This window comes from Anoplopoma fimbria, chromosome 13 (genome assembly GCF_027596085.1).
Source record: "Anoplopoma fimbria isolate UVic2021 breed Golden Eagle Sablefish chromosome 13, Afim_UVic_2022, whole genome shotgun sequence".
Classification (NCBI taxonomy): Eukaryota; Metazoa; Chordata; class Actinopteri; order Perciformes; family Anoplopomatidae; genus Anoplopoma; species Anoplopoma fimbria.
Window position 1 is genome coordinate 22085608 of NC_072461.1, and position 12938 is coordinate 22098545.

General features: G+C 38.0%; 1 protein-coding gene across 1 annotated transcript; it reads right to left on the minus strand.

Annotated features, from left to right (window-relative positions):
• Positions 1-1028: 1028 nt before the first annotated feature.
• Positions 1029-9122, minus strand: prlrb (prolactin receptor b). Its single transcript, XM_054610570.1, has 10 exons — positions 8998-9122; positions 7281-7313; positions 6960-7124; positions 6326-6458; positions 5111-5280; positions 3398-3561; positions 2185-2326; positions 1988-2084; positions 1827-1896; positions 1029-1727 (listed from the first exon to the last, which is right to left on the minus strand). Exons 3-10 carry the CDS (start codon positions 7018-7020, stop codon positions 1047-1049), a joined length of 1518 nt encoding a protein of 505 aa, XP_054466545.1. The 5' UTR covers positions 7021-7124; positions 7281-7313; positions 8998-9122; the 3' UTR covers positions 1029-1046.
• Between the last annotated feature and the right edge of the window lie 3816 nt (positions 9123-12938).

Below are 12938 nucleotides of genomic sequence, written 5' to 3' on the forward strand. Positions count from 1 at the left end.
GTCCAGTCTCTTTTCTGCACATCCCAGATAAATGAACCAGCAGACTGCAAAATCATAATATAATAATTTCATTAATCTCTTTTTGGTCTCAACAAATCCCACGAAAAGACCAAAACCAACAGATTAATTGATCCTGCTGACAAGAATCCTGATTACGCTTAATCCTCTGAGCTGTAGAGCTAAATTGTTAGCCAACAAAACAAAGCGTAGACTTTGTGAGGCCAGTTAATGTTTAGCACTAGTAGGTGTAATGTTAACCAATGTTCACCATCTAAGTTTAGCTTGTTAGCATGCTACAATTTGTGAATTTGTACAGCTGAGGCTGATAGGAATGTCATTAGTTTTTCAGGTATTTGGTCACAAACCAAAGTATTGGACAAATTAGAATTTTGACATGATGATGCTGACAGATAATGATATTTATAAATATAAGGTTTATTATCTAGGGACCATGCGTATATGTAGCAAGTTTCCCAACAACACATTCAGTACAAATTTAACTCAAAACCAACTAGAACTATCACAATTGTATGTCTCTGCATACCAGTCATGCATGCATACATTGATATCCGTCCAAAATGTCTGTCCAAAAACTTCATTTTATTAGACATATCAAAATTCTTGCGTTATGGCCAAATACATGTTTTGTGAGGTCACAGTGACCATTGACCACCAAATTCTAATCCGTTCAACGCTGAGTGCAAGTGGACGTTTCTGCCAAATTTGAAGAAATATTGCTCAAGGTGTTCCTGCATTCACAAGAACTGGGCCAGACATCAGGTCACAGTGACCTCGACATTTGACCACCAAAACCTAATTAGTTCATCCTTGAGTCCAAGTGGACGTTTGTTCCCGTTCCTGGGATATTGCGCTCACGACAACGGACCGTACAGACGGAGGGACAACCCAATAATGTAATGCGGCTGACGCGGAGGCATAAAATGTCAACCTCATGGTGGTGCTGGAGGAAAAGTCACAGGATCACCAAAGTCATTTTGATTCATCATATGGAGAACATGAATGTCTGTTCTAAATGTCATAGCGATTCATCCTATATTTGATGATGGGTGGATGGTATCCACATATCCGTTTTCGATGAGTTCTGTGCACATATGAGGTTTTCTTGTCCTCAGAAGGTCACAGTCTGTGTAGTGGTTTTCCTTTTCTCTACTGGAAGTGTCAACCGACACATTCTGTGTCTGCAGAATGACCATATTGTTCCTGTCCACCTCCTTCACCCTGCTGTACTCCTCTGGTGTGTTCTCTTGTATCCGAACACCAATGTAGCCAGAGCTCTCAAATGGGACGTTTTCTTTTTTGCAGATGAGAATATTTTCACCATTCACCTCTTTCACTCTGCTGTAGTCCACCTGTTTTACATCCACCGCCTGGATGTTTTCCACATGTCTCTGAATATCCACATAACCGATGTTTGTTAAGGGTTGGATGGTGTTATCTACTTCAAAGCTATCCTTTTCATATCTTTCCTTTGTCGTTTCCCAGGCATTTTGGCATTTTGTTGTCGCATCAAAATAGATTTTCTCCAAGTCTAAGTTGAAGCCAGCGGGAATAATGAAGCTTTTCTTCCTTTTTTGAGAATTGGAGGGAAGCCCATCGTCATTTTCTGTCACAATTAGGTACTCCTCCATTTGGTCCTTCCAGGCCGAGATAGGAGGAAAGCTCTGGTTGACCATCAGGGCATTGTCGACTTCTTTAGATCCCCCACTCTGGAAGTTAGAGTTAATCAATTAAATCATGACATCACCATTATCGTGTCAAAAGCAACTTTTTGGATACGTTGGAAAAACATAGCAGATTCACAATACCTTGAGAAGTTGAGCGTCAACACCTCTTATCTTTGGACCAGGAACCGGGGGCAGAAAAAACTGCTTTACGCTGGAGATCAAAAGAAAGTTAATCATGAGTCAACACCATCATCTTGCCTTTAAATAAGGAGTTATTTATATTATTTGCGGGAGATACATACGATTTCCTCTTCAGTACCAAGATACACACTGCTGTTATTAGTGGCATTGCAGAGAGGATAGAAACCATTATCCAAAATGGTCTCATATTCTGATGATCTAAATAAAATATTAAAAAAACATTTTCAGGGAATATTAGTACTTGTTGCCTCCTAGTCATAAAGCCAAAGATCTTCGGCAATACGCGTCGGAGACTTACAGTTAGGGATTTTCACACAGGTCGAGTTGCTCCACTCGCTCCAGGAGCCGTGGTCTAGCCTGCAGCGGACCTGAACTGTGTACACCGCCCCAGGACTGAGGCTGTACAGGGTGAAATGAGTTTGTGTACCGGCAGGGTACTCCTAGAGAAAAACACAAAAAAGACGTTGTCCTCTTACCCAGATTTTACTCACATTTGGTTCAAACAGTAGTTGCAAAAACATTTATTTTACCTGAATTAGGGTGCACTGGTTTACTGATTTAATATAGGCTAATTGTCAATCATTATATATCAAGAAAATGTTTATATAGCACATAGTGTATACTATTGTATAAAGTCTGTAGTATGGAATTAGGTCAAGTCAGTTGACACTCCTGTTGACAGTCATGAAGGCAGGTCCTTTGTTGCCATCTACTGGCTGGCGAACACCTTGAATGTTTAACTGACTGAAGTTATCGTGGATGTAGAAGGAGAAGTGGATACAGCATCATACTTTCATCCCTATGTAAATTGCCTAGTAACGCATGAGGCAAAAAAAGTTTGAAAATGCCCAGATCCTCAGGTGATCTTACCGTCCATGGGGCCCATAGAGCACAGAAAACAGTGTTTTATTCACACAATGTAAATAACTCTGAACTGTGGCTTTTAGTGCATCCAATAACTTTAAGGACCGAGTGATTTAAATAAGGGCTATTCATGTTTTCGTACTGAGAATTTGATTCATATAAAAATCTATTCCCGATTATACCACTATGGAGAAATTGCTTTAAAGCCCGCCTCTCTTCCTGAGGGATTGGAATTTATAGGAAGTTTAATTCCTTCCTGTTTGGCCGTCTGCAGATCAAGCGAGATTTCTCTCCTTCCCATCAAAATGGATGCTGATTATCTGTTGTGGTAGCAAATAATCAGATTAATTCATCGACGAATAGTTTCAGCTCTAAACAAACCTGTAACAGGGTTAGAAAACATTTATATCATGGATTTATCTATGGTCTAGCGTTGGCCCCAGTAGTAAAAGACCTGTCAATTTGAGACTTTAAAGCCCTTTCATAGGTACTCGCTGTTCTGTCCTGAATAACAGTCATTCAACGAAAACAACTTTTGTTTTGGGAACTGAAAAATGTAAAAAACAAAGCTGTAATACTTGACCCCATTGTGGAACATACTCTTTAAGTTCAAACTATTTTGTAGGAATACAACATTTCAAACTCACCGTCCACTTGCTGTTGTCTTCTTGGACTCTAAGTTCATATTTAACGGTGACCCAGCCGGACTTGGTGTCCGTGTTAGAGGGAGGCTCCCATCTGATGAGAAGATATGGACTGTTCTCTCTCTCCTCCACCAGCAGCGTCACATTTTCAGGAGCATCGGGCTTCACTGTCGAGACCGAACAAGACACTGAGTCCAGAGCCATCCTATCAGTGCTTTACACATCAGCATGCTAATATACTCACATTGACAATGCTAACATGCTGAGGTATAATGTTAATCATGTTCACCATCTTAGTTTAGTATGCTTTTAATCAGCACTAAAATCAAAGTGTTGCTGATGGTATTGTCATTAGTTTGGTATCTGTCTGTCATTAACCAAAGTATTGGACAAATTAAAACCTTGAACTGATGATGGCAACAGCCGAAAAGTCAGGGGGGGTCACCAAAGTGATTACAATTCTTCCTGAGACCGACATGAATGTGTGTATCAAACTTCATAGCAATCCATCAAATATTGGTTTAGATATCTCAGTGGATCAGTGAAAACTGACCTGTTGGAGGTGTTAGAAGAAAGGTCAGTGGGTCATGAAAGAGATAATGGTTCATATCTGGGGATCATGAATGTTTGTGCAAAATTTCATGCCAATGCATTCAATAGTTTAGTCTGAGATATTTCAGTCTGGAACAAAGCGGTGGACTGAACACAGATCAACATTGATGCTTTTTACAGGGTTAATTGAGGCAAAAACTGAATGTTCAGTGAGTTTAGATCCCTGGGTCAAAATCTAATGCAGTGGAGTTCCTGTTTTCTCACATGGGACTGGACTCTGCTCCACATGTAAACCTATTGTCAGTACAGTACATGGTGATCACATGCACAACTGCCTGCATAACCAAACAAAAGCTGTGAAACTTGATCCGAGACTGTCCACAAGTTTTACACAAACCGGTTCCGCCTCATTCTGTTCAGGTTTTATTCGTGCCTTGTGTCCGCCTCTCAGTACTTTTCCACTCCTTACTGAACTCTCGAAGGCTGCACGGCCAATAAAACTGTGCCAATCATTAGCTGAATCAATACAGATAACTTCCTGCTGCGTGCCGTCTTCTTCTCTGATGAATACACATATTGAGGGGTTGTCAATAGTTCAAAGTGTATCACCCCTAGTGTGACACAAAACACTGTTAAGCTACGCAGATTAAGTTATTCTTTATTATTAGTAGTAATTTGTAAGAGAGAGGTTTTAAATTCTGAATTTGTCATTTTAAGTCATTTGATCATTGTTGAAAAATCCTAACTATATTCACTTTGGTTCAATGTTGTAAAAAGTCAAAGGGAGGTCACTACGTTTTTAGACATAGTACAATAAGTGGTATAGTACAGAGCCAAACCCACAGGAATTATATTCTACATTTTCCTCCAAAGCCCAGAAAAAAAACCTTAAAAGACATTTAGAGGATATTTACAAAAGTTTGTTTCAATGAAATTCTCCCTCAAATACCGTCTTTGCTATTTGCTATGGGTTTTTTTTTAAAACTTACCTTCATTGCTTTAATTTGAATAAAGATGAAACTGTGTTATTTCAATCTTAATTTTTTTTTTAATTAGAATTACTCTATGCATCTGTGTCAGTGAATCTCAATAACTCTCTCCTAAAGTTTGATTCATTCAACTCAATTAAATCCTCTTTATTGGGGGGGGAATAACAGAACTTACCAATATACATCACTTCCATCTTAAAGATGTCTGAAGTGGCATTCCCCAGAGCATTGGAGGCCATCACAGTCAGGTAGTAGTAGACCCAGATGGAGGTGTGTTCCTTGTCAAAGAAACAGGAGTTCCTTCCTGCCGATTTATAGTCCGGACACTCGTGCGTTCCCTCCAAACTGTACGAAGACAAAACAGGACCTTTACTGAGCAGCAAACACTGCTCAGGGCATTCTGCCTAACATACATGTACGACAGTCAGCATTGTGAAGCCGTGCTGTGGACAGTAAATACATATTGACATTTCATAAACAAGCACAGTGCTGGACTGATAATCAGAAAAGAGTCAGGTGTGTGTTGTCCACATAGTTTCCTTGATATGAAAATAATCAGATTTTTATAATCAGATTTTTTTTGACCAAACTTGACATTTAATGTATTATAATGTTGTGAGGCTACATTAAAAGCACAGATTCATATTTACAGCAACTTGCTAGCATGCTCACATTTAAAACGCTAACATGCTGATGATTAGAACTAAACAGAGCTGAGGCTGATGGGAAAGTCATTAGTTTTGCTCGTAAATGGGCATAAACCAAAGAATTAGTAAACATCAATGGCCGGGGATCACCAGTTAGGATTCATCCTCTGGGGACCTTGACTGTGTGTGCAAAGTTTATGGCAAACCATCCAGTAGTTGTCATGATATGTCAGACCAAAACTAAGGGGTGGACGAACCAACTGAGGCTGTCGATCCTTAAAAACTATTGGTCATAAAAGCAGTTTTGGTATTTTTTCCCCAGGGCCAATGCCAGTGAAGGTTACACAGGTGAGGCGTTTGAAGTCTGCAGGTTTTCTTGCACAGCAACAAAGATTTGTGCACAGATGACTGAGCACAAGTGTGGGAACAAGAGAGCCGGTATTTTTCCACTCACCCGTATACAACATTACACCTCTGATAACTCAACAACAGAAGCTCTACCTCCACTTGCTCTTAGTGTGGGTGATAAACTCAGAGTCTTAATGGGGCATCTGGTGAGCTAGAGGTTAAGAGAAAATACTGGAATTGAAACCCTGGTTCTATTTTTGTTGTGTCTCACTCTCAATAACTTCTCAATAACTTCTCTCTTCTCTTTCTCTACTTTGACCTGTTGAATAAAGGCAAAAAAAGAAATTCCCAAAATGAAAATTAAATTCAAAATAAAACTTAATAATAAAACTGACTTTTCTCTCTCGTAAAACAGACGGTGTGTGGTGTGCAGCCCTCCATCGGAGCCCGGCTCCCACCAGCAGGTGAACGTCTCCTTGTCGGGGGACCTGCAGCCGAGCAGGACTGGTTTCCCTGGTGGAGACGTGCCTGGCAACACATGTCACGAACAAACATAAGCACATAATCCCCAATTTAGCATTAATAGAATAAAAAAAGAGAAACTTTTGCATGATTTAAACAACAAGATGAACCTTAACTTTAATGGTAACTAGCTACGCAAGATAAATAGTTTTATTTTAACTGACCAGGTTTTGAAGTATGTGTATGTAAGACTTCTTCATCCACCCCAGTTCATGAAGGTTGATTTTCAAAATAAAACCACTTTCTCTGGGCAGTGATGTAAATATAAGATAAGATAATCCTTTATTAGTCCCGCAGCAGGGACATTTTCAATGCTATGAGCAGTAAATACAACTCAAAAGGTAGATATCCAAACTAAGACATGTAAAACCAAAACTATCTGTATTTCTAGTTCTCTAAACAACTAGAGGTAAGTAATATTCTTGAGGTATGTTGAGTCAACTGACCCTTTAAACAACATGTTACGAGCCAAAGATATCGTCATGTCATTAAAGCCTTTCAACTTACTTTTGGACTCTATAGCTGCAGACAGCAGCAAGAGCAATGCCACCCCAAGATCTCTCCTCATCCTCGGACGAACTGTCTGTCACACTGTGTGCCCCGAAAAACAACGGGAGATCCCCGGCTCGTGGGGATTGAGGTAATATAAAAGGGCGTGTGTCTTGTTTTTACCTAAAACAAGGAGATATGAAGGGAAAACAGTGAGCACAACCAAATACAGTTGTTCACGATTGTGCTCACCAAGTAAGTGACAAATACGGGCAGTCTTTACTTGATAGTGTAATAATGTATAATGTCTATAAAAATATGTGAAAATTAATATAAAACCTTTGATTTGACTGATAGCAACACACAAGGGATCTGCAACAAAAAGGGAAAAATGGGTTAATAAGTTTTTTTAAAAAGTTAAAAACTTAACAAAGACAGATCAAAGGTGAGGCTCGTTCCAAAATGAAACAGGGTTTACCAGAAGAAACTGTCAAATCTGATGGTAGTGTGTTAAATCTGTAAAAACATACCTTGTATCTTCAGTTCAGAAATATAATTCAGCCCTAAATGTTCATTGCCAGGGATAATTACATTTAAAAAAATGAAAAAACTCAACCCACTCACTATTGTTGCACTCTGAAATCAACCAAACGACCTTTAGGCTATTGGTATGTACTTCCTTTTACCAAGGAGCTCATGTTCATTCAGTTCCACTGACTCTGATAAAGATCAAACACTTAGACACACACACACACGAACACACAGACTTCTGAAACACTGGCACTCGTGATAACAACACTGAAATTGACTTCAGGTTGACTGACGGGCTCAGAGTGAGCGCTGCAGATTTATGCTCCCTGCTTCAAACTCTCTGATCTTTGTTGCAATGTTGAATTACAATACAAAGAGTCACCTGAGAAGGTGTGGGAAAGACTACTCCAGCCTATAATTTACAGGACGACACAAAGAAGGTTACACCTTTTTACTGTTTTTTTTTATTGCTTGTGGTTTACAGTAACTACAGTGACAATAAGCAGTTTCATACTTCAAAACTTTTTCTAAGGACAAGTTGTAACATGGTCACTTGAGCAAGGCGGGATCTGGATGAGGCGTATTTCACAAGTCTGACAGCCGAAAAGCAGAACTAGAAGCTAAACATGATACCCAACGCTTAATATTCAGCTTTACGCTCAATTTAAGCATTGTCTGGGGTATTTCATATGTACTATAATACTTTTTTAACATTTTATTTGCAGATTTTCATCTTTTTATTCTCACTGAAACCCATAACTAATCACCCATCTAAAGGACTCGAGTTGAATAAACTTTACATTTAAAACAAAGGGGGAATAATTATCTTTCATTTGAAGTGAGGCAATACAATACAATCTCTTAGGAAACAAGCTAAACGGCAAATCCTACATTATTATGATCTGTACCAAAAATAAAACACACCGGTATATTATAAGACACATGCTTAAATTCTGCACCATTATGTTTGTATTATTCCCTAGTGTACCAGCTAATATATGACTGTAATATAACTTGGCCAAGTACAGCACATTCCACAGACATTATAAGAACAATGTCGTGGTTGATTAAGCGTTCAGCAGAAACGCAGCTGAGTCATAATCTCCTTTAATAAATTCATAATTAGAAACTGCTGACTACTTTTCTGTTATGTCTTAAAACATTAAAATTAAAAAAACTACACTACAATCCAATATTTCATCATACATGGCCTCAGAAAGTGTGTTTACCATACACACCTTTAAATATAAACTAAGCATTACATGCTCAGTAATTCAAGGGCAGTAAGTCGAATGCACATCATTGCAAGTTTCTGCATTTCATTGCATAACTATGTGTTCATGTTGTGTCAAGTCCTGCAATCTTACTACGCACAATAAAACTAATCAATAAATACGCCATAAAAAAAATGATAAACATAACTAGGTTGAAAGCTGCAAGGACAGTAAAAAAAAAAAAAGAAAAAAAAAAGAAGAAGAAGTAATTGACACAAATAAAGATTATATCAACTCGGGTCTTAATTTACCTTTCCAGGACGGGTGTCGACTCTCACAACATTCAGCATCAGAAAAGTAATTCTCCCTTCAGTCAGGACATCTTAGTCCTCTTCATTCATGATATGACCATAGACGATATTTTCACACCTGTGTCCCGAAGCAATATGATACGATGTGAGGAGGAGAGACGACCTGTGAGTCATGGAGGGGGCGGGGTTTGTGTCGTCACGACTTGCTCACCTGAGTACAGCCAAAGATCGCAGCCGCATCGAGATGTCTCACTTTTGCCTAGTGGATTGAATACCTTATAAACTTACTTACAGCAATGTAGATTATTTTTATTTTATTGACATATTTTCTTGTTTTTTAAGCTTTTAACAACAAAACATGAAGTGGCAGTCCTTTTAAAAATCAGAGAGTTTTTATTTGTTTATTAATACCATCGTTTTTTTATGAAGAATAAGTTGCTCTTATGTTTTCTTTTGTTTGTCTTCCTTTAAACTAAAACCAAATACAGTATATTGGAAAAGCAACCTCTCTCTGTATTTTTAAAGGAAATTAAAGATGTATCTTTTTTGATCTGGCTTTTAACTTGGAGTAATGTTATAGCCTTGGTTGTTAAGCATTAATCGTTTTACTTTAACATTATTTTGAGCATTATTTTCAATCTAACGGCTTTTATTTTGAACATTTAATTGTCATATTGCTTTTTTTTAGTCTGCAAAATTGTATTTATTGTTGTTTTGTTTCTATTTGTAGTACTGGACTGCATGTTGGTATGAAAGGTGCTATACAAATAGATAAGTTGGGTTAAATAAAGATTTTTAAAAAAAATCATTGAGACATATAAACAGTTAAATATCCATTACAACTGAATGACTATGTTGGGTACTGTAATTAAGAAACATTACATTCCGACAGCAATCAAAAAATAAAATGCTCTGACAAAAATAATAACAAAATCCAGTATATGCGGCTGTCGCAGTACTGTAAAACTGTAATGTAATGAAGTTATTTGATGGGCTTCCTGCCTGCCTGCACGTTCACTGCATTTATTTATGGAGTGATATATATTTAATTCAATCTGTCCTAGTCAAAATTAACAATTCAGATATTCTTCCTAGGAAAAATGACGTCACTTCTGCTATTCATGTGTATTGGACTGTATTGCATTGTGGATATCCAGAATGAATACTGTTAGCCTAAGCTGTATCTTTAATAGTTAAATACAACAACAAAAACTATAAATTTACTATAAAACATATTTACATTTAGTTACTGTAAATTGCATAGCAGTATGGGTATAGTGCAAAGGTTATACAGCGGGTAAAATAAGTATTGAGCATGTCACCATTTTTCTCAGTAAATATATTTCTAAAGGTGCTATTGACATGCAATTCTCACCAGATGTCGGTAACAAACCAAGTAATCCATACATACAAAGAAAACCAAACAAATAAGTTCAGAAATTAAGTTAAGTGTAATAAAATGGAATGACACAGGGAAAAATTATTGAACACATGAAGAAAGGGAGGTGCAAAAAGGCATGGAAAGCCAAGACACCAGCTGAAATCTATCAGTAATCAGAAAGCAATCCTGCCCCTTGTCAGTGCAAATTAATATCAGCTGGTTCAGTCCCAACTGATGGCCTATAAAAAGGTGTCTCATTACCAAGGTGTCACACAAGAAACATCTCATGATGGGTAAAAGCAAAGAGCTCTCTCAAGACCTTTGCAACCTTATTGTTGCGAAACATACTGATGGCATTGGTTACAGAAGGATTTCTAAACTTCTGAATTTTCCAGTGAACACTGTTGGGGCCATAATCCGGAAGTGGAAAGGCCACGGCGGTTGAGACCATGGCGGTTGAGACCATGGCGGTTGAGTGCATTACTTATTGTTTTCTTTGAAACAATTGTACCTGCTAATTCCAGGTCTTTCTGAAGCTCTCCACAAGTGGTCCTTGGCTCTTGGACAACTCTTCTGATAATTCTTTTCACTCCTCTGTCAGAAATCTTGCGAGGAGCACCAGGTCATGGCCGGTTTATGGTGAAATGATGTTCTTTCCACTACCGGATTATGGCCCCAACAGTGCTCACTGGAACATTCAGAAGTTTAGAAATCCTTCTGTAACCAATGCCATCAGTATGTTTTGCAACAATAAGGTTGCGAAGGTTTTATAGGCCATCAGTTGGTACTGAACCAGCTGATATTAATTTGCACTGACAAGGGGCAGGATTGCTTTCTGATTACTGATAGATTCCAGCTGGTGTCTTGGTTTTCCATGCCTTTTTGCACCTCCCTTTCTTCATGTGTTAAATACTTTTTCCCTGTGTCATTCCATTTTATTACACATAACTTATTTGTTTGGTTTTCTTTGTATGTATGGATTACTTGGGTTGTTACCGACATCTGGTGAGAATTTCATGTCAATAGCACCTTTCAGAAATATATTTACTGAGAAAAATGGTGACGTGTTCAATACTTATTTTACCCGCTGTATGTCATTTATGCTCACTTGCTCTATTTTATTTTTTTACCCATAATTAACTGTTAGGGTATCAGCAGTAGTGCTACTGTAATTGGGATATGAAACAACACCACTTTTGAGTCCTCCAATGCACTTTGTCCCCAATACTTGTCATCACTGGTTGACAAAAAAGTTCCAGATTGAAGCCAAACTAGCATGTTATTCCAGCAGTTCAAGGTAGGTAAGGAATTTGTGTGTCATAAATTAACTCAGACAGCAGCCGACATTTAATTGTTGCTGATTATATTGTTTTTTTCCTTCCAACTAAATTAACCGTGTTTAAAAACAAAAACTGAACACAGGCACCACAGGGTCAGTGAGCTGCTGAGGAATGAGGAAAGTTATTTGTTGTTAGCTGATCTGTTGCTGGCTTTCAGAGTCTTCAACTGACGTAACTGATTGGAGTAACTAGTGACACACAAGCGCTAATAGTTGATCCACTGGCAGTAGATCAACATTAGCATATTTAAAGTTGGTAAACGTTAACCTAAGATGTTCCAACTTCCCATTTGCCACACTGCAAAATAGGACACTTTCTGCAGTATTTTAAATATCAAGAGCTGATAAATTAGGGAAAGCATGTGTGGCCTTTAATTTAAGATTGGTTAAGCCCTACAAAAAGATTTTTAAATGTTGCATGATGAAATTGTATTATGTTCCATAATAGAGGCTGGTCTTTAAGTTTGACTTGGTTCAGGCCTCCATAGGATGCTCCTGAAAGAAGGAAGTTTCCCAGAGGGTCTGCAGAGTCAGTGCTTCAGGTTCAGAAATGGGATATTTAGTGTGAATTTAAGCCATTTCATGCAGCCAGTTCCACCATGTTTGATTTGGAGAATGATCCACCCATATCTTTATTAACCCCCCTGAGATTCTCTCCATCACCAAATACTTACCATCAATTTCAACATCCTCAGGCAGCTTTTTACCCTCAGTTGACCCACCATCTTCCTCATTACTCATTGCAAAATGGGAGCACCTGGACCAAGAGGGACAAAGTTGATGCAACAGGACATTTGGTTTGCTGAAAAAAGCATAAGTCAGATGTTAAATTTAATGAATAACAGGTGTTCTTTGGGGAAGGGATGGATTTTACAAAACAATCATAAATGAATGATAGCTTATCTTTTGTAGATAGTTTTGTTTATTTTCTTTTAAATGTATGTCAACAATACAAAAACGGGTAAATAAAAGGTTTTTGTACAAGCAATGTGTGTAGCTTGTTTTCAAAAAAACAAAAACAAACATTTGTTAGTTTCATCAATGTTGGACGGTGAACTGTCAGTCCAGTGGTTTGTGTCGCATTAACACAATAAATGAATGAATGAATGAATGAATGAATGTAAACAACCACGGGAATCCTAAGACAAGGCGACCACTACCCAGAATGCAATGTGCCATGACGTCGTTACCTACTGTCATTTATTTACTGTTATTAAAGTT

Bases quoted from the DNA above. Each gene is read 5' to 3' on its own strand.
- prlrb (XM_054610570.1), bottom strand. From the start codon at position 7,020: ATGAGGAGAGATCTTGGGGTGGCATTGCTCTTGCTGCTGTCTGCAGCT. The intron at 2,327-3,397 runs GTGAGTTTGAAA...GTTTTTCTCTAG, and splicing joins AAGACAACAGCAAGTGGACG to GAGTACCCTGCCGGTACACA. The intron at 1,897-1,987 runs GTATGTATCTCC...TTTGATCTCCAG, and splicing joins TTGGTACTGAAGAGGAAATC to CGTAAAGCAGTTTTTTCTGC.